A 22,132-nucleotide genomic window follows, 5' to 3' on the forward strand; every position below is an offset into this window, starting at 1 on the left:
AAACTGCCAAATACTTTTCCACAGTGGTTTTATCATTTTACATTCCCAACAATAATGTATGAGATATCCAATTACTTCACATCTCCTCCAATATTTGGTCTTGTTAGTCTCTTTAATTTTAGTGATTCTAGTGGTGTATACATTTTCCAATGACAAACAATACTGACATTTTTTTCATGTGTTTACTAGCTAATCATGTAACATCTTTTTTGAAAAATGGTTGGGCAAAGTGAAGGGAATGTTGTTATGAAAACAAATTGAGGTTGCTTATATGAGATTACTTGTAACTTTAAAATAAAGGACACACTGAAGGACTACCTGGGCCAGGCAGATAATGTAAATCCAGAAGCCAAGGGGACTGCAGCAATTAGAGTACACGCTCATCTACAGGAAGCTGCTAACACCAAGTGTTCACTGGCTTTTTCCATGTGGAAGAGCAGGCCAGCGACTGCAAGATCCTCCTGTCTTATCTAAAGAGAGTAGATATTAGGTTGGTGCAAAAGTAATTGCAGTTTAAAAGGTTAAAAATAATTGCAAAAACCGCAATTACTTTTGCACCAACCTAATACGTATTTTCCTGTTTTTAATTACTACTAGCAATTTATTTAAAATATTAATCCTATGATAATCAAACAAAATAAGCCATACATTTTCAAACTCTGATTTATATAAGTGTTAGTGGTTTTTATGAGGACAAACATCCTTAGGGTGGTAAATATTAAACCACTCAGGATTGCTGCTAGTGACTGGTCAAAGCTGACACCTAGTAAGACAAGGGCTGGCAATCTACCAAAGGCAGATGACAAAATCATTTGGAGTAGCAAGGCAACAGTGTTTCAGATAGAGTTAGCCACAAACAACTGGCCAGGGCAGTTCCCCTTTCCTCTTTCCTAGCAACCCTCCTATATGACAGAATACATGCTATTGCATTCTTATTCTTAAATGATCATCCTTATCATGTACAGTTTAGTTTTGAATGAGAACGAAGGTAACAACTAATAATACTTCGTGGCAATGTCTGCCTCGTAGTATCTGCATTGCTTGGGGAGAGCAGGAGATGTTATGTTGGTGGGGTGTAAAACAGAACAGCTGCTTTGGAAAACAGTCTGGTAGGTCTTCAAATGGTTAAACATCGAGTGACATGACCCAGCAATTCCTCTCTTCGATACATACCCTAGGAAAATGAAACCCATGGTCCACATAAGAACTTGTACATGAATGTTCACAGCAGCATTACTCATAAGAGCCCAGAAGTGGAAACCCAAATGGTTTCCATCAACTGGTGAATGGATAAATAAAATGTGGTATAGCTATACAATGTAATATTACTCAGCCATAAAAAGGAATGAAATACTGACACGTGCTACAACATAGATGAACTTTGAAAACATTATGCTAAGTGGAAGAAGCCAGACACAAAAGGCCACATATTGTATGACTCCATTTATATGAAATGTTCAGAAAGGCAAATCTATTCAGACATAAAAAAGATTACTGGTTCCCTAGGGCTGGAGGGCATGAAGGATATGGGATTTCTTTTGGGGGTAATGAAACTGTTCTAAAATTGATTGTGGTGATGGCTGCGCAACTCTGTGAATATTCTAAAAGCCATTGAATTATACTCTGTAAATGGGTGAGTTGTATAGTATGTGAATTATACCTCAAGACAGCTGTTTACATGAACAAGAAAGAAAAACTTTAGGTATTGGTCTGCCGCAGAGCCTATCTCTTCTAGTCCAGATATTCTTTCCCTCTGCTATTTGAAGTTCAGAGAACTTTGGTGTCTTATATCTCTCCTCTGCACTGTTTCTGAATTTCAAATACATTTAGTGTACTTAACACAATGTTCTCCCCCACTAGACTCTGAACTCCCAGAAAGCCAAAAATGTCTCAGAAATCTTTATATCCAGAGTCTCGCAAAGCCTGGCTTATATTTTCAATATTTTAATTTTACGGTTAACGCTTTTTGTGTTCTGCCTAGGGAATCCTTGCCTAATGTTTGCTGTTGCAGGGGACGTGGGGTTGGAGGCGGAAGTTGCACCACCTGCTTTGTCTTGCTCTCCTCATCACCTCTACTCATCTGAGGATGAATAAATGACAACTTGGCAGAACACTTCTGAAAGGCAGCCAACCCTTCTACTTGAACATCATCTGGAACAGCAAGAGACTTCATGAGATTATGAGAGAAACAGGATCCCTTTTACGCCTACAACCCATAAAGCAAAAGAATGACAAAAAAAACATTTAAAGAGTGGAAAATAAAAGCGAAAAAAGAAAAAAGAAAAACAGCTGAAGAATGGATTTAAATGATCTCTAGTTAAGATGAATTTTAAAAGCACTCATAATAACAATACACAAATTTAAAAACAAAACTAATAAACATATATTTAACTTTTTACAACTTCTACTTAAAATTCTATACTAGATTAAATCACCACCCACACTCTTTTATTAATAATCTCCAGTGCCCAAAAGCTAAACCTACATGGGTCAAATTTACTGTGAGAAAAGAACATTTAGTTTAGACCTTTGTTTTCCTTAATGATAGTTTGTAATCTTTGGACACAAAGAATTCTGGGCTCCTGGTAACAAGCAGAATGATCATAACAAGAAGAAATGCTGCCCTAGACTCAATGGTGACACAATTGAACTGTTCTTGCTAGTAACAAATAATGCGGCTAGAAACCTCGGTACAAGTTACTACATTCTCTCTCATGCTCAGGTAAACATGGAAAGTTATGAAAAAATCTGTTTAATAAGATCATATCATTAAAACTCTGAAAAAATATTTAGCTCAAGAATATAATCCAAAAGAAAGGAAAAACTTTACATATTTACATATGTAATTACATATGTAATTTACATATGTAATTACTTCTTAAACAATTGTAAGGAGAGAAAAATTGAAAGCAACTTAAAAATCCAATCAAAAATGGATTATTTGATTACTTATGATACTGTTCACTCAATGGAAAGTAATCAAGCCATTAAAATGTGTAGCAACATCAAAAGTCTTTCTAGCAAAATATAAATAGAGAAGATGAAAACTATAAAATATATACATGTAAAGAAAATGAGGATATGAAACAATTAAAATGGTTTTGTGAAAGGTTGATGAGAAATACTATTTTTTCTCATTATCCAAAGTAAAGGTGATGCTATAAAAACCAAATGTCCTTGAAAAGGGGATAAAAACATTTTAAAGCATCTTTAAAATATAAAATCTAATATATAATCCATAAAAGCACTAAAAATTAATCTATTTTAGCTCACAACATCTTTCTCATTAGAATCCTTATGCAAAGCCTAAATAATGTAAAAACTTATGCATTAACTAATCTCAAAGGAAATGGAGAAAGTGAAGTGTGGGAAGAGTCTAAATATGCTCACATAAGATTTCTCCAATATTGTGACATGTCAAGATCAACTAAATACAAACATGATGAGCAAACATACATAGAGATAGTATGTGAATTACTTCTCAGTAAAGCTGTATTTAAAAAAAAAAAAGGAGTAGTGATTAAGAAATAGACTTTGAATTCAGACAGACCTGAGTTTGAATTCTGACTCTACCATATTTTAGCTGGATGACTTTGGGCAATTATTTAATCTCTGTCAGCCTTCCAGGAAAAAAAAGGTACTTATCACAGAGAGGGCTTTTTCAGTATGAGTAAATGAGATTATAAATATTATAATTGTAGTGTACAGTGCTTACTATATAGAAAGCAATCATAAATTGCTTTAAAACATTTAAAACACTTAAACCATCTTTAATAGTTTTCCAGCTGAAAGCATTCTGCCAATTTCATATGAAAACAAAGAAAATGTTACATGTGGACAAACAGAAAAGTAGAACATATTTGTCTTTATATGATATTTTATATGGTTTGATAAGCTCTCTTTGTAGTAAAAAGCCCATTGAAAAAAAACACACAAAAAAAACACCTCATGATTTCCTTTATTTAGAAGCATGAGGACAAAATTGTTTTACTAATCATTCCTGTAGGAATGAAATGTAACTTGACTGACCAGGAAAGTTAAAAGCAATGAAGAGAATATTTAAAGCATCTGAATTTCTCCAAAAAGATATGTAAGTGGCTAATACACACAGGAAAAGAAGCACACTATCATTTATCATCAGGGAAATGCAAATCAAAGCCACAGGAGATACTCTTCACATTCACTAGGATGGCACAGTTTACAAAAAAGCAGGTAACAGCAAGTGTTATTGAGGATGAGGAGAAATTAGAACCTGCGTACACTGCTAGTAGGAACGTAAAATGGCTCCGCCACTTTGGAAAAGAATTCTGGCAGTTCCTTAAATGGTTAAACATGGAATAACCATATGATCCAGTAACTCCATTCCTAGGTTATACCCTTCAAAAATGAAAACATATGTCCATGCAAAACCCTGTACCTAAACGTTCATAGCAGCATTATTCATAATAGCCAAAAAGTAGAAAAAAACCCAAATGTCCATCAACTGATGAATGGGTAAATAAATTGTAGGACAACCATATGAAATATTATTCAACCATAAAAAGAAATGAAGTATTGGTACATGCTACAACATTGATGAACCTTGAAAACATGTTAAGTGAAAGAAGCTGGTCACAAAAGACAATATATTGTATGATTCTATTTATATGAAATGTACAGAATGGCAAATTCATAGAGACAGAAAGTGGTTGCCTAGGGCTAGAGAGGATGTGGGGGGGGGACGTTAAAGGGGTGACAGCTAAAGGGCACAGGAATTTTGGGGGGGGAGATGGTAAAAATGTTCTAAAATTGATTGTGGTGATGACTGCATAACTCTGTAAATATACTAAACACTATTAAATTGTAAACCTTAAATGGATGATATGATTGTCTGTGAATATCTCAGTAAAACTTTTATGAAACAGAGAGTATTGCTTCTCAGAGCCATAACTTTGTATTAAGTCAAAAGGAAGTAAGAAAATTAAGGTGAATGGGGCAAAGATTATGAGATGAGAAAGCTGAATGGCAAAAATAAGGAAAAGAGAACACAAGAATATTAATTTTCCTTTGAAAATGACAAATCCCCAGCTTGAACATGAAGAAAACTACTTCTTTCAATACCTATATTTTTCAAAGGAAGGAAGCCTCGGAATGACATATGAGCATAAGACATGAAGAGGGGCTTAGGTCTACTTTCCTTCCCTTTCATTTATTAGCCGTGTGACCTTGGGAAAGTGACTTAAATTGCCAGAGCCTCTGTTCCTTTAGTTTAAAATGAATCCCCATATCACAAAATGTACAAATTAATACTGGAAACCCAAGAACAATTAACTATAACATTTTAAAAGTAGTTCAGCCTGAAAGGAAATTTGGAAAGGCCCAAATCAATATATCAATACCCTGTTTCCCAGAAAATAAGACCCAGCCGGACAATCAGTTCTAATGTGTCTTTTGGAGCAAAAATTAATATAAGACCCAGTCTTATTTTATTGTAATGTAAGACTGGGTACAATACAATACAATACAATACAATGCAATACAAATACCAGGCCTTATATTAATGTTTGCTCCAAAAGATGCATTACAGCTGATTGTCCAGATAGGTCTCATTTTAGGGGAAACACAGTAGGTAGTATTAAGGAAAAAATAAGTTTCTCTTTTCCAGTTCCAAAATGCCAAACTGCATTCTTGTCCTTATGGTCAACCAAGATTCCTAGAACTTTCTCTCTCCACTTTCTGTTCCGTAAAGCAGCACCGAAGAAAACCATATTAGAAATATAATTTTCTCTTTGACAGAGTTGGCATTTAGATGGAATCCATCCTTTCAGTCTCTCACTGGAAACCATGATAAATGATTAAGCAGCAGTAATTGCAGGCTTAATCTGACCCTACCAAGGACAAATGAATTTCGTGATTGTGATTTTCAAAATGGAAGAATCCATTGTCAACCTTAAGAAAAAGAGCTCTACTTACTCTACAAAAGCAAAGATGGGAAAACGCAATAAAATCCAATTTTGTATGGTTTCCCAACTGAAGTATTTTCTTAAGATAGGATTATTCAATTTATTCTTGTTTCCTTGACTTTTAAATTTTATTGTCTTAGGCTGTCTTTCTATATTCTTAATATTTGATAGTCAGGGATCTAAAGAGTAATGGACAGACAAATCACTACCAAATGCTGCTGCGAAATAGATTTATAACTATGCTGAATATTTTCATTCTTAAACTCTTGGTAGCCATCAATGCTTTACACATGATATCAATTAGAAGACAGAATAAACAGCGTCACAGGACGCATGCCGGCTTCTGTGGATAGCATGCTGACAAAAAAAAAAAAAACACCAAAAGATTGGCCCAAAACTAGCAAATGTGACCTGGTAAGGACCACGGAATTGAGTATATTTTACAACTTCAACACACATCATAGGACAGCAGTTTCACAACTAATGAACACACACAAAAGAAGCTTGGAAAGGCTTAAAACAAAGATATATTATTACCATCTAGGTTCATCAAGGTGGAATAGATTATTTCTGCTCATTTAGATGAACATAAGCTATTCATTACTAGACATAAAAAAGAATATTTTTATTGACAAAATTAACAGTGATACCATCAGTTTCAACAAATTCCACAACTCAGAACATTTGTAATATCTACAAGGAAAACATGATAAATAACAGTTATTCACTTCTAGTAAGCATCAATAAAATAGGGGCTTCATCCTCTAGACAAGAAAGAGAGATGAAAAACAGGGGATAAGAAAATAAATATTCTTTATAATAAAAGGAAGTTAACTGATTACTGGCATTGCTTTATGATTTATAAATGCCCATCTTATTACAAAAAAGATTTAAAGGGGCTAGCATCTATTTGTTAGACAGCATATTGGATTCTTATTTCATTTGCAACATTTCAGTTGAAGTTTCTTAAAAGTGAATTGTGATAAGAATATTATATTGAACTTGGATTTTATAACATTAAAGAGTGAAGGGATGGAGAGAGAGAAATAATGAGAAAAAGAAATGCCTTTAACCAAGCAAAGGAAAGGATTGTTGAAGCATCAAAATAAGAAGTAGGCTCTATTAAATAAAATACCTAGACACGATACCTCAATTCTTCTAGAAGACAATGGAATGTGAGAAGCAAGAAACTACAGGCTCAATGTTAGTATCCCGCACAAAAATTCATGTTGAAATCCTAATCCCCAAGGTAATGGTACTGGGAGATGGAATCTTTGAGCGGTGATTAGGTTATGATGGTAGAGCTTTCATGATTGGGATTAGCGCCTTTATAAAGAGACTCCAGAGAGCTATCTTTCCCCTTCTGTTGTGTGAGGTTACAGTAAAAAGACAGCTGTTTATGAGAAAGATGGCTGTCCATGAACCAGGAAGTAGGCCCCTACCAGACAGTGAACGTGCTAGCATCTTGATCTTGGACTTCCCAGCCTCAAAAACTATGAGAAATAAATGTCTTTGTTCATAAGCCACCCAGTTCACATTATTTTTGTTATAGCAGCCCATATGGATTCAGACAGTAATGTAGTATAATAGTGGGCTTAAAATTAACATTAAGGGTAGTGGTTTGGATTGGGGAATAGATTTGGGGCTAAATATTCAACAATTCAAAATGGTCTCCTTTAAGTGTGGAAAGAATACCAAGAGACTCCACAGTGAACGGATAGGATACTATTTGGAGAAAGAAATTAAATCACTATCTATATTATGTGAATTTTAAGGGAAAGATGAAAAGAAAAAAAAAGACTAGTTAAAACTTCCCTGCTGGCATTGACTACATCTGACTGTGTACCACCTTTACAGGAACAAGTTCAACATTTAAAGAGCACCTATGTGGGCAGACATTACGCTAAGCCTTTTTTGTGTGTAATCTCATTTTATAGTCATTTGAAGAAATAGAAACTATGAGAGGTTAAGAATTAGTCAGTCAAAGGGCACACAGGTAATAAATGGTCAGTATCAGGTACAGTCTCATGACAGCCTAAAAACAAGGTGCTCTCTACCACATCAGGCAACATTTTTCATATCTCCAGTACTAACTACAATGAATGATATCTTAGAGAAATGGAATGAGAAAAATCAGTGCCACACTCTGAGAATTTCTTATGCGTTAATAAGCATCAATAGACAATAGAGCCTTATAGTAACAGCAGAGACTGGGTGGAGAACACAATAAGACAAAATTACTATTTTTTAGGGGGGAAAAAGTTAATTTCAGAAACAAGTTGATTTCTGCTTGGAAAAAAATAATAAAAAAGAAATACTCAAAAATGGTAACAGTGGTCACCTTTTGGAGGTGAAAGTATCAAATTCTTTCTTTTCTCACAGCTTCTGTTAAAAACTCCTTTAAAAACAAGGTTTAGAATTCTGAAAATAATGTAATTATTAAAGTGACACTTCCCAATTCCAGATGACTGACTGGAGCAATAAAATACAAAAGTCCTAGTATCCCTGTGCTGTAACAGTCCTTTGCCCCGAAACCCTAACAACCTTGCCAACTGAGTACTGAAAGCACTGTCCCTAGCACATATCAGTTCCTGAACAGTGATGATGTTTACTGCCTGCTAAAATCAGTGTTCACTGCAAAGAACATTAGTGTATGCTCATACCAAGATCCCGAGTAAATACCTAACCTCCCACTGAGGTCTATTTGCCTCACCTGTAAAATGGTGTTATAATCCTTATATTGCAATGTTGTTAAAGAACATAATAGATAAAAAGTGCTTCGCACAAGAAGATGAGCACATAAACATTTAATACAGTCATAGCTTGTTTTATTATATTATATCAAATTCATCATCATCATATCAATCGTAATTACCATACCTAAATTAATTCTACTCAGATTCATTCTCTAAAAATCTACAATTATGTTGGTAAGTTCACTGTCAAAAACTTTGGTCAGGTCAACGAATGATCTTTATGTAATTACCACATTTCTCCGAATCAGTAAAGATTCTCTCTACTATCGTGTAATTTTGAGAGTAGTCTAAAGTTCAGAAAATGATTTGAGGCACAGTTCTAACATTGATCCATTCAATCTGATCACTAGGAGAAAAAGGATCCTTTGCCAGTCTTCAAGCCAATAATAATTTTTGCTGACTATAAAACTGCCACTAACCCATGCCAATTTCCTCACCTCATTTGCTTATAAGGCTCTCTAATCATAAAACTAAGAAGCACGTGTATTCAAGAGTTCTCCTATAAGCATAACTTTCCCTTCTATATTATAAACAAATAAGTAACATAATAAATAAGTCTCTAGACAATGTCTATATAACCAGATGTTTCAAGATTTCCCTCTACAAAAAATGTGCAAAACAGAAGGTCTTACTTCACCCTTTCAAACAAAAATCTCTGGGAATGAATACTCAAACTTTCAATTATTTGTCTGTAATCTTACATTCTTATAACAAATATGCCTTATAAATTATTTTCTCCAAAATTTTACAGAACAATTCAAAAACGCCTACCTCGGCTTGGCAGAGCGCATGAAGACCTTGTAAAACCAAAGCTGCTGGAGTGGCTTGATCAGGCTTGGTGCATTCATTCAACACCTGGGAAATAGCTGCCAACATATCTGCACCATGCTGATAGGGCCTACAGGAAATGACAGTTTAGAAACAAGGTTACAGCCAAAGAGCTGTATTTCCACTCCTAGGTCTTTGGCCTGAACAAAAAGCATGAATGCCTTTCTTTACCCTAGTGCCTGCTAAATGTTGACCCTCAAACAATAAGCCATGTGTTTTTCTTCAAATATGCATCGCTATCATTTCTGCTATCATTGAAGGCTCAGTTTTGATTACAGAAATATTATCCAAAAGAAAAGATGCCTGTTAAATTTTATTCTGCCTAAACCGTAAATTGTCTGAATTGACTAAATCTGAAGTCTATAGTAATGGCGGAAAGAACAGATTGACCTTATTGAGATTATCAGTAAACCAGAGCTACTCCTGCCTGGAGGTTGCTCTGGTATCAAACACTGACCACAAAAGCAGGCACTGGAGATCAGAAGATGATTTGTTATAGTAGTGGTAATAGGTAGGTGGGTATACCTATTACAATAGTGATGACGGTGATGATAAGGATCAAAATAATAAATAATAATAATAATAATATGATTTATAACTAACTGAGCACTTATTGTGCGCCAAGCACTGTCCTGGATTCACTCACTCGTCCTCCCCCTCTTCCTCTCTTCTATTCCACATGTACTGTGTTATCCTCAGCATTCTTTTAACTTCATAAAGAAATGCTCAGGTGATCCTCTGCATTTCTTGTAACCCTTCAGTGACGTAATCCTGTTCTCTAACAAAATATCAATTGATAAAATTGCCTGACTGGATTTTATTGTTTCACTGTTCGGCCAACGCAGAACATTTTCTAAAACTGGAAAAATGTGACAACTTGAGATGGTAACTAAAAGGAACACTGAATAAGTTCTCAACAGACTCTCATCTGGTATGATAGTATTTAACCTCTCCTGAGCCGCAGGTACAAGTATGTAAAATTAAAATGTCAGCTAATAACCTTTTATCTCAAATTTTTTTTCTAGGCCAATACCTCAAGAGCATCCGAACTCTCAGGTCTTGGGTTACACGTGTGTAACTTTTAGTGTGAGGTCATTTGTGTGTTGCCAAAAGGTTGAAGCTTAGAAAAGAGGCAGAACTGCTAAGGCTTAGATATATTCTGATCTGAGATTTTACTCGAAACATAAATCATCCACGTTATCAGCACCTGGGCCAATCCATTCATTGAACAACTTCAGGAAGTACCACTTATAGTAGTATTGTCATCGACAAAAGTTAGAATGAGGCTCCCAGGAATGTTACAGTGCAGCAGCTACACACATGAAACTGCACAATTACAACACATTTCAAATGTATCAAATCTATTTCCTCCGTAAATATTTTTACCTTACCCTATTCAAGGAAAAAAAAAAGATCTGGCAAAGGAGAGCTTTGCTTAGTGTCACTGCAGTCTTGCCACCTCCTACCTATTTAGTAATCCATACTCTAGACAGCAGAATCGTCTCCCTAATATATCTTCATGTCTTCCTAAACCGTAGAAAATACATGGGTTTTCAAGAACATTTTCTTCCTTGTAACTATTCCTAATAATTACACTTGATCTTAGCCAAAAGGCCGAGAAGCGATATTCCTAATAATTAATTCCATGTAATGAGTCACAATTAAGCCCTTCTCTATTAAAACTCCTTATAAAAATCAGGCATAACACAGGGAGAATATAAGAACAGTTTGACTACAGTCTATTCCTTAAGTTTCAGGAACTCATATACAGAAAAATAGAATAGATAACATCATGTTTTCTTACAATACTAAATTGTTAGCCAGAAAAATGATATAAATATTCTATAAAGCTAGATATAAGACTAGACCTGAAATGAAAAGACATACTTGCTTCTCAAACTTATTTTCCAATACTACTAAGTGTTACAATCAGAAAACTTCAATTGAAAATTAATGTATTCTTATTCAAATATTCTCTGCCTATCTTTCCTAGCTTCCTGCTTGCAATAAAACAACTAAATGCAAAATAAATATCACGATATATATTCCCAAAGCACATCTTACCTTCGCTTACATATGTCCCTGATGGCTGCTGCTTTAGCAATCAGTTTCTCCCATTGTACTTCCTTATCCACAGGCAGAGAGGGCGCACTGGACACGGCCATGAAACGCTGCAGTTCAGGATAGATACGATCCTAAGGAGGCAATTTCACAAAAAAGGTAATTTCCCAGCTTGAGTTGAATCATCATTATCTCCTTTTCTGCAGCATTTTCACCTCCAAATCTCACATTTGCATTGCAAATCGTAATGTATTTCTTCTAATCAGTGGAGAAGAATGATGTTGTGATTGCTGGGGATTTTCTTACAGACCCACGTACTGTTCGTTTCATAAAACAAGAGAAATGTGGCTACATCTCATCCTAATTACAAAGGCTCTAATCACTTAGAACCATATTTCTATTACTTTTTCCATGCAAATGGAAAAATAAATTTCAGAATTAAAGAAATAAGATTATTTTCTATTCTCAATTTCTCTATGAGAGTCAATCACAACGGATGTGTCACAGGTCGAAAGCATCACGCTGAATCACAACTTCTCAATGCAATCACTATGCCACTCACTAATTCTACTATACCAAAGCACTGCCACACATAAGGACAAAATTAGGTTTTTTCACTGAAAGAAATATGTTTAATATGCACATAAGAGTCTATCTGAGCTTACCTGCTTTTCCCATAAAGATGTCAACAAGCGCAAAGAGACAGCTCTTAGTTGTGGCGTAGTTCCAAGAAGCTGGATTACTCGTAGAATTTGTCCTATACACAGCTAGAGAATGTTGAAGAAATTTAGGTTACGTAAATGTAAATGTAGATAATCCCAAGGCTACAAAAGAATTTCAAAATCCTTTATTATAAAATAAAGTCCTAAATGGAAGATTACAGTATTGCCCATCTTCTCAAAGGTTGGAGATAGCTTTGGGAGGGGTGAACTAGCAATCTTGGGAACGTAAAGACCTTATTTCAGATAACACCCAATGGGAAAACTTGGCTATGGTATTAAATGATTTAAAAGAATTACTCCTAAAATATTGTAATAAATACTTTTGGCCCAACAAGGGAGCATAATTAAGGTCTCAAAATTTCATATAATACCAAGCAAAATTCAATGTCTTATTCATGCCTCACTTTCTTTTTGCCCCTAAGTAAATTGTTTAATATACGAACCTTGTGAACACCAAGCGTTGGTAAAGTATACAAGATATCATTGTATAATACAGGTTTCAGTGGTTTTCTCAACTTGAACATTAGAACTGGAATTAAATTTGGTACCTAAAATGAATTTAAAAAACATGTTAATTATGCCTTCTAAAGGAAATCAATCTAAAAGCAATCATTATTTCATTTTTCTTCAAAGGAGTAATATAAATAGCATATATGAATTAAAAGACTAAAGAAATGTCAGTTAACAATTTCTTGTTAATGGTAATTTGATAGTACCACTAATATTCTATCTCTTTTATAATTAGCTGCCAAACACCAATCAAAAAATGTTTTTCTAAAACAACTATGAAAATAACTCTCAACAATACCAAACTAGTTAAGCTATATCCTGTCCAAAAACAAACTTACAGTTCTAATGAACAGCTAACACTTAGGGTATATCAACAATAAAGTAACTCCATATCGTGAAATATTCAATTACGTTATTCTAATATGAAATAATTGAAATCAGTTGTACTGTACCAGGTCAATGGGCAAAATTTTCCCTCCAGGTACCCATTCAATCTCTATACAATTCATTCGTAGATCAGAAGACTTAATGATATTAAGATGGTAATATTTTCCAAGTAGATCTACAGGTTAAATGCAATTCCTATCAAAATCACAGCTGCCTTCTTTGCCAAAACTAATAAAGTAATCCTAAAATTCATATGGAAAAGCAAGGGACCCTGAATAGCCAAAACAATCTTGAAAAAGAAGAACAAAATTTGAGAACTCAAACTTCCCAATTTCCAATTACAAAGCCACAGCAATCAAAACAGTGTGGTATTAGCCTAAGGATAGAAATACAGATCAGTGAAAAAGAACTCAGAGTCCAGAAATAAATCCTTACATTTATGTTCAATTGATTTTTGACAAATACACCAAGAAAATACAATGGGGAAAAAGAGTCTCTTCAAAAAATGGTGCTGGATTTCAACAACTGTATATTCACATGTAAAAAATAAATTTGGATCCCTTCCTCACACCACACATAAAAATGAACTCAAAATAGATTTTAGATCTAAATGTCAAGAGCTACAACTACACAACTCTTAAGGAAAATACAGTTGACTCTTGAATAACATGGGGCTTAGGAGCACCAACCGCTACACAATCAAAAATTTGTACCTACATAGTAATAAATTTCTGTGACCTTTGGTTAGGAAATGCCTTTTTAGATGTGACACTGAAAGCATAAACAACAAAACAAAAGTAGATTTTATTAAATTAAAACTATTTGTCCATCAAAAGATGCTATACAGAAAGTGGGATAAAATATTTGCAAATCATATATCTAATAAGAGACTTGTATCAAGAATATACAAAGAATTCTTAGAACTCAATAGTAAAAAGACAACCCAATTTTAAAAGAACAAAGAATCTGAATAAATATTTTACCAAAGAAGATAACCAAATGGCCAATAAAGACAGGAAAAGACATTCAATCACATTAGTGATGACCTAAATACAAATCAAAACTAGAGAGATACACAATTTCACACCCAATAGAATGCTTAAAATAAAAAAGACAAGACAATAGCAGGTGTTGGCAAGCATGTGGAGAAATCGAGACCCTCATACACTGGAATGTAAAATGGCGCAGCCCCTTTGTAAAACAGTCTTGCAATTTCTCAAATGGTTAAACTGAATTACTATACATATCTAGCAATTCTACTCCTAGGTATCTACCAAAGAGAAATAAAACACATATCCACAAAAAAACTTGTACATAAATGTTCATAACAGTGTAATTATAGCTAAACAGTGGAAACCCAAATGTCCATCATCTGAGGAATGGATAACTAAAATGTAGTCTAGCCATATAATGTAATATTATTTGGCTATAAAAAGGAAAAGGCATCAATATGGATGAAATTCGACAACATTATTTGAAGTGAAAGAAGCCAGTCACAATAGACCACATTGTGTGTGACCCCATTTATGAGATGTAGGCAAATCTATAGAGACAGAAAGTAATTGCTTAGGATTGGGGAGCTATAGGGAAAAATGAGGAATGATGGCTAATGGGTACAAAGTTTCCTTTTGATGAAAATGTTCTCAAATTATTTGTAATTATGTTTACAACTTTGTAAATATACTAAAAATCATTGAATTATGTGCTTTGAATGAATGAATATATGGCATATGAATTATATGTAAAGCTATTTTTTATTTAAAAAATTCAATTTAGGGGGCCGACCCAGTGGCTCAGGCGGTTGGAGCTCCATGCTCCTAACTCCGAAGGCTGCCAATTCGATTCCCACATGGGCCAGTAGGCTCTTAACCACAAGGTTGCCAGCCAGTTCAACTCCTCCGAATCCCGCAAGGGATGGTGGGCTGCGCCCCCTGCAACTAGCAATGGCAACTGGACCTGGAGCTGAGCTGCTCCCTCCACAACTAAGACTGAAAGAACAACTTGACTTGGGAAAGAAAAGAAAAGTCCTGGAAGTACACACTGTACCCCAATAAAGTCCTGTTCCCCTTCCCCAATAAAATCTTTAAAAAAAAAATTCAGTTTAAAATCATTGAGTGAATACTTACCATAAGAAACTACTTGATGGCTCAAAAAGTTTCTACTTTCTTTATAGTACATTTCACAGTTTTGTTGTCCAGAATTAGTTAAATTTCTTCTGTAATTTTAGAAAGCCTGTTTCTTTTTTAACTTAAGTCATTAATTAATTTATGACTTTTATTACTTTAATTCAATTTCAAGGAGGAAAAAAATCCTCTTAACCCTACCAATAAAAATTTGACAGTTAAACATTAATTCATTAATGAGCCTGACCATAATATACTTGGCAGCATTTGGAGCTATGCATGTAATGCCTACAGACTTATAACACAGTTAGAATTTATGATGTTTTTAACCATTGCTGAGGCTCGATTGGAACAGAAGTTTCATCATCCTCACCTTGAGCAAAGGAAGGGAGACAATTTTGCATTGGCTTCTTAATCCCCATTTTAATTAAAAACAAAAGGTTATCTTAGATTGTACTGTACATGTCTCAATGAATTACCCCTTCTGGGAAGATTTCTACCAAGACACTTTGACAGATTCTTAGTTCTGGGAAGAGCAATCAGTAGAGTTAGTGGCATTTTATAAAATAATGTATTTAGTTGTGGGCTTTTAAACAACTGTTTTAATTATATTGTCAGGAAAGAAATAAAGTACTAAAGAGTACAGTTCCTTTATGAGCCTTAGACCTAAAGAAGTATGTAAGGGTGTGTATTTTCTATCGCGAGTTCAGACATGAAAAAATAAAGTGGTAAACTTTTACAGTCAATAATGTTAGACTCTGTACAGTTCTTCGGACTATCATAGCTCAAATTAAATCTTCAAGTAATGGAGAAAAAAAATAGATGTTATTTAATTAGTAAAACAAAGATATAGCTATATAGGTGTGGAAAAACTTCTTGCATAAAGTTTGGACTGTTATTTTCCCAATGAAATAACATATATGTGTATTTACTGATTTACTTGAGATGTCATTATAAGCTCTTGATTCCTCTGCTCTTGAGCCTTCTACTCTCCAGAGACAGAAAAGAGAATGAATGCTCTGACTTTACCTTAAATTTAAAATAAGATGGTAAGTGCCCTATAATTCACTGACTCAAGACCGTTTGGGTTTCATAAAACTCAATGCTTTCTTTTCCCTCCTTCAGAATTCAAGTCCTTGAAAAACAAATTAATTTAGAATGACAGGATTTTAAGGAGCCCCCAGCAGATTTCTCAGCAAAAATCTTGCAAACCAGAAGGGAATGAAGGATGATATATTCAAAGTGCTAAAACAAATAAACTAACAACAAGAAAAAAAACACAGTCAGCCAAAAATACTATATCAAGCAAAGCTTTCCTTCAAAACTGAAGGAGAAATACTTTTTCAAATGTACAAATACTGAGTGAGTTTATCCATTTGAACTGCCTCACAAGAAATCCTAACAGGAGTCTTTCAAGTTGAAAAGAAAACAAACTAGACAGCAACACAAAAGCATAGGCAGTATAAAGCTCACTGATAAAGGTAAATATATAGAAAAATACAGAACATTGTAATAGTGTAATAGTGGTGCATAAATCACTTTTAGCTCTGGTATAGAAGTTCAAAGACAAAAGTGTAAATGACTATAACTATAAAAACATGTTAGTGGATACATAATGTAAAAAGATGTAATTTGTGACATCAATAACATAAAGTATGTAAAACTTTTGTATGTAATTGAAGTTACCAGCTTGATATAGACTGTTATAACTATAAGCCCCATGGTAACCACAAGCAAAAATACCTATAGAAGATACACAAAAGATAGTAGCAAGGAAACAAAGCATGGCATTACAAAAACAAAAAAGCAACGAAACACAAAGTAAGACAGAAATAGAGGAAAAGAGACAAAAAAGCTATAAGACAGACAGAAAACAATTAACAAAATGGCAATAGTAATTCCTCCCCTATCTGTAATTGTTTTAAATGTAAATGGATTAAACTCCCCAATCAAAAGACAGAGTGGCTAAAGAGATAAAAAACGATATAACTATATGCTGTATACAAGAGATTCACTTTACATCTAAGGACACACACAGGCTAACAGTGAAAGAATAAAAACAAGATAGTCCATGCAAATGGTAACTAAAAGAGAGCAAGAGTAACCATACTTACATCATACAAAATAGACTTCAAATAAAAAACTGTCACACAAGGATATTATATAATGATAAAAGTGTCAATTTACTAGGAAGATAGACAATTATAAATACATATGCACCCAACATCAGAGCAATGTATGTATGCCTAAATATATGAAGCAAACATTAACAGAATTGAAGGGGGAAATAGATAGCAACAAAAATAATAGTGTTAATAGGAGATTAGTGTAATAGTAAATTAGTGTAAATAGTGTAAATTTAATTTAAGAAGACTGAAATCATACCAAGTACCTTTTCTGACCACAATGAAACTAGAAGCCAATAACAGTAAGAAAACCAGAAAATTCACAAATACCTGGAAACTAAACAACATACTCTTGAATAACCAATAGATCAAAGAAAAACCTAAAAGAAAACTAGAAAATATTTTGAAACAAAAAACAACAAAAATTACAAGATACCAAAACTTATGGGATGCAGCAAAAGCAGCAAGCACTAAGAGAGAAGTATATAGAGGTAAACACCTACATTGGAAAACAAAAAGGAGCTCAAATTAACAAGCTAACTTTGTATCTCAAGGAACTAGAAAAAAAAAAGAATAAACTAAAACCAAAGTTAGTACAAAGAAGGAAACACTAAATATTAAAGCAGGAATAAATAAAGACTAGGAAAGCAACAGAAAAATCAACAAAATTAAATTGGTATTTTAAAAGATCAACAAAATTGACAATTCATTAGCTAGATTAAGAAAAAAAAGACTCAAATAAATAAAATCAGAAATGAAATAGGAGATATCACAACTGATGCCACAGAAATAAAAAGGGTAAGACACGATATACGATCACACTACAATAAATGAATAATTTCCTAGAAACATAACATACCAAGACTAAATCATGAATAGAAAATCTGAACACATAACAAGAAGATTAAATCAGCAGTCAATAAACCTACCAACATAGAAAAGCCCAGGACCAGATGGTTTCACAGGTGAATTCTACCAAACATTTAAAGAAGAACCAACACCAACACTTCTTAAACTCTTCCCCCACAATTGAAGAGGCGGGACTACTTCCAAACTCATTTTATGAGACGAGCATTACTCTCATACCAAAGCCAGAAAAAGACAATTCCAAAGAGAAGAAGGAGGCGGCGGAGGTGGGGGGAGGAAAAGAGAGGGGGAGTGAGGAGGGAAGAGGAAGAGAAAACTACAGGACAATATCCCTAATAAACATGCATGCAAAATTCCTCAGCAAAATATTAGCAAACAGAATTCAGCAGCACTTTAAAAGCGTCATACACCATGACCAAGTGGAATTTATCCCTGGGATGCAAGGATGGTTCAACATATAAAAATCAATCAATGTTATAAACTACATTAACAGAATGAAGGATAAAAATCACATACTCATCACAATAGATGCAAAAAAAGCATTTAACAAAACTGAACGCTCTTTCATGATTAAAAAAATATATAAAAACACTCACTAAACCAAGAACAGAAGGAAATCACCTCAACATAATCAAGTCTCTTTATTAAAAACCCCACAACTAATACCATACTGAACAGTAAAAACTGAAAGCTTTTCCTCTAAGATCAAAAACAAGGCAGATGCCCACTCTTGCCATTTCTATTCATATTACATAGTATTAATAGAACACAGAACACAGTACTGGAAGTCCTAGCCAGAGAAAAGTAGGCAAAAAAAAGAAATGAAAGTTGTTCAAATCAGAAAGGAAGAAGTAAAACTACTTCTGTTCATAAATGGCATAACCTTATATGTAGAAACCCTAAAGATCTCACACAGAAAAAGTTAGTTGAAACTAATAAATGAATTCAGGAAAGTTGTAGGATTCAAAACGAACAACAACAAAAACTCAGTTATGTTTTCATACTCTACGCAAAATGTTATATGGTGTAGTTACTATAATATGAAACACAGTATGGAGATTCCTCCAAAAATTGAAAACAAAACTATCATATGATCCAGCAATCTCATTTTGGGAATTTCAGGACAGGCAGTGGTCTCTTAAAATCTACCCACAAAAAAACCATTAACTGCACAGTTGCTGTTAGCTGCCTGTTCTAAAACAACAGTTCTTTTATTGAAACACAAACTTTTCTGTAACACTTTATGGAATATAAAGAGACTGTAATTGTTTGACGTGCTTAATTTGGCACTGTTAGTTTTTATAATAAAACACGCATGGGCATATTCAAAAATATTTTAAAGAATTGAAATATTTCAAAGGAAATGAAATTAGGATCTCAAAGATATTATTTGCACTCCATGTTCATTTCAGCATTCTTCACAAGAGCCAAAAGATGGAAACAACCTAAGTATCCACTGACGGATGAATGGATAAAGAAAATGTGGCATATAAGTACAATGTAATATTATTAAGCTTCAAAAAAAGAAGGAAATCCTGCCATATGCTGCAACATGAATGAATCTTGAGGACATTACACTGTGTGAAATAAGCCAGTTGCATAAAGACAAATATTGCATGATACTATGTGTATGAGGTGTCTAAAGCAGTCAGTCTTACAAGGAGAAAGTAGAATGACGGTTGCCAGGGATTAGGAGCAGAAGGAAAAGGCAAGTAGCTGTTCAGTGGGTATAGATATTCATTCTTGCAAGATGACAAGCTGTACATAATACTGTACTGTACATGTAACATGTTGACAAGAAGGTATATTTAATGTTATATGTTTACTACAATTTAAAAAAAAATCACGGGATTGTTTTTTAAGAGTGAGAAGACTCTTTGTCAAGTTCATTTAAACAACTTTGTTTTACAGATGAAAGAAATGAGGCCCAGAGGGACCACAGAGTTTGTTGGTGGCAGAATAAGGATGGGAGTCCACATCTTCATTCCTCCATTCGACCTTGGCAGAAGGAAAGCAATCAAAGAGTCCAGGCTATCTAAACAGGATAAAAAGCTATCATACAAGTCTTCTCCCTATATTTGGGCAAAACATACAGAAAAAAACAACCAGGAGACACAATCCAGCATCTCCCTGAAGTTAATCATATGAAGAACAGAGTTTAAAATTTCACCTTGTATTCCATGAAAAATATCCATGTTGGCAGCACTGTATGAGGTTACACAGATAACAGAATAACCCTTCAGACGGTCTGTAAGGAAAATCGTGAGCAGTGCTATCTACTTATAAACCATGAGAAATAAAAAGGGTTTTGTCATTATTCATCTTAGTTATCAAATGAGAGGATATGTAGTTAATGCTTATAACTATTCCTCTTTTTTAAAAGTATGAAAGGTGGCTCATACTTTATTACCAAATACAAAATATAGTAAGAAATTAATATAAATAGAAAATAAAGATACCAGTGAAAAGAAACAACTCAAGACATGATCATCTAATGGAAGAGTCAAAAATTGAAAGCAGTATCTGGTTTTATTTAACTTTTCAGACAATGTTTTATACTACTAGACCTGAACTTTGGAAGTGAATTCTTAGTTTGTATTCATATCCTTAGATTATATAAATGCTGAACCATCTTTGTATAAGACTCTGTCCTGAGAAAAAATGGAAGGAAATTCTAAGTACATGAGTGTATTTGCCATTAATACAGTGGTAAGATAACAGTATGTGTTAAGTTACAAATGAAAAGATAAAACGTGAATTTTTATATAACAAAGAATGAATATGCTTGAATGGTTCATAAACAAGCGTATGCATAAAGGCATTAATAATTTTAATAGTGAAACTTTAAAAAATTTATTCTACAAAGGATATTACTATCATGCTTTTGGAAATTAGTTAATCCACCTGTCTAATTACTTGATATTTCTAGTTATGATATCCTATTATTTAAGTAATACACTGGAAAGTAGTCCATTGACAGAAGTACTGAAAAGCTAATCATTCCTTCCACTTATGAGAAATCTGCAGACATGCAGCAACATCAAAGAAATGGTATAATTTTATTTTACTGTGGTTTAAATTATATTTACATCATAAATTATAATTAAATAAGTGGTCTAGAGTCTTGAAGTTTAAACTTTGAGAGTCAAATAAGATCAAGGGAAGAAAGATATGTAGAATAACAAAGGCCCCTACCAGGCCATCTTCTTTCTATTTGATAGTCACTCTAGCCTTATTCCAGTGCAGCTTGAGCATCTGATCTATAAAGAATGACTCCTCTAACAATAGCAGCTAACATCTATTGAACAGTTACTATAAACACTCTCCTAAGCACTTTATAGAAAATCATGATTATCAGCATGTTTCACATGACAAAACTAAAGCTCACAAAGGCCAAATAATTTGCCCGGGGTAGTTATGCTAGTACATACTGGAGCTAGGACGGGACCAAAACAATTTAACTCCAAAGCCCATACACTTGCCCCTGTGCCTAACCAAAGGCAGGGATGACATCTTCTTTACCTTCGGATCTCTGGTTCTCAGCATATCACAAAATGCTTTAGTACATCAACTACTCCTAATTCATCTGCTCAAATTCCATTCAACAAGATAGAGCTTATGCAGGGTTACAGCTACTTCAATCTATAAACAATGACTAAAAGCCTGCCACTTGCAAAGAAAAGTACTTAAAGATAGTACTTTGACCAAATTAACTTAGCATTAGAAAAATTTATATGTTAGGTAAATGTTAACAGGATATCAAGATGTTACCAGGACATCATCAGAATTTGAGGTAAGAATTTCCCAGTA

The 22,132-nt window shown here is 33.9% G+C and overlaps 1 protein-coding gene across 3 annotated transcripts in view; it reads right to left on the reverse strand.

Moving 5' to 3' along the window:
• Positions 1 to 22,132, reverse strand: part of FOCAD (focadhesin) — a 282,277-nt gene that overhangs the window by 141,103 nt on the left and 119,042 nt on the right. For all 3 annotated transcript variants that reach the window (XR_013994507.1, XM_081067235.1, XM_081067234.1), the window contains exons 12-15: positions 12,753 to 12,857; positions 12,253 to 12,354; positions 11,591 to 11,721; positions 9,470 to 9,596 (exon numbers count right to left, since the gene is read on the reverse strand). Coding sequence is in view for 2 of the 3 variants with exons in the window: in XM_081067235.1 (XP_080923361.1) it covers positions 9,470 to 9,596; positions 11,591 to 11,721; positions 12,253 to 12,354; positions 12,753 to 12,857 (465 nt within the window). In the remaining variant the exon portion in view is untranslated. The remainder of the gene's footprint in view (positions 1 to 9,469; positions 9,597 to 11,590; positions 11,722 to 12,252; positions 12,355 to 12,752; positions 12,858 to 22,132) is intronic.

The sequence above is a fragment of the Rhinolophus hipposideros genome (genome assembly GCF_964194185.1).
Source record: "Rhinolophus hipposideros genome assembly, chromosome: 11".
NCBI classification, from domain to species: Eukaryota; Metazoa; Chordata; class Mammalia; order Chiroptera; family Rhinolophidae; genus Rhinolophus; species Rhinolophus hipposideros.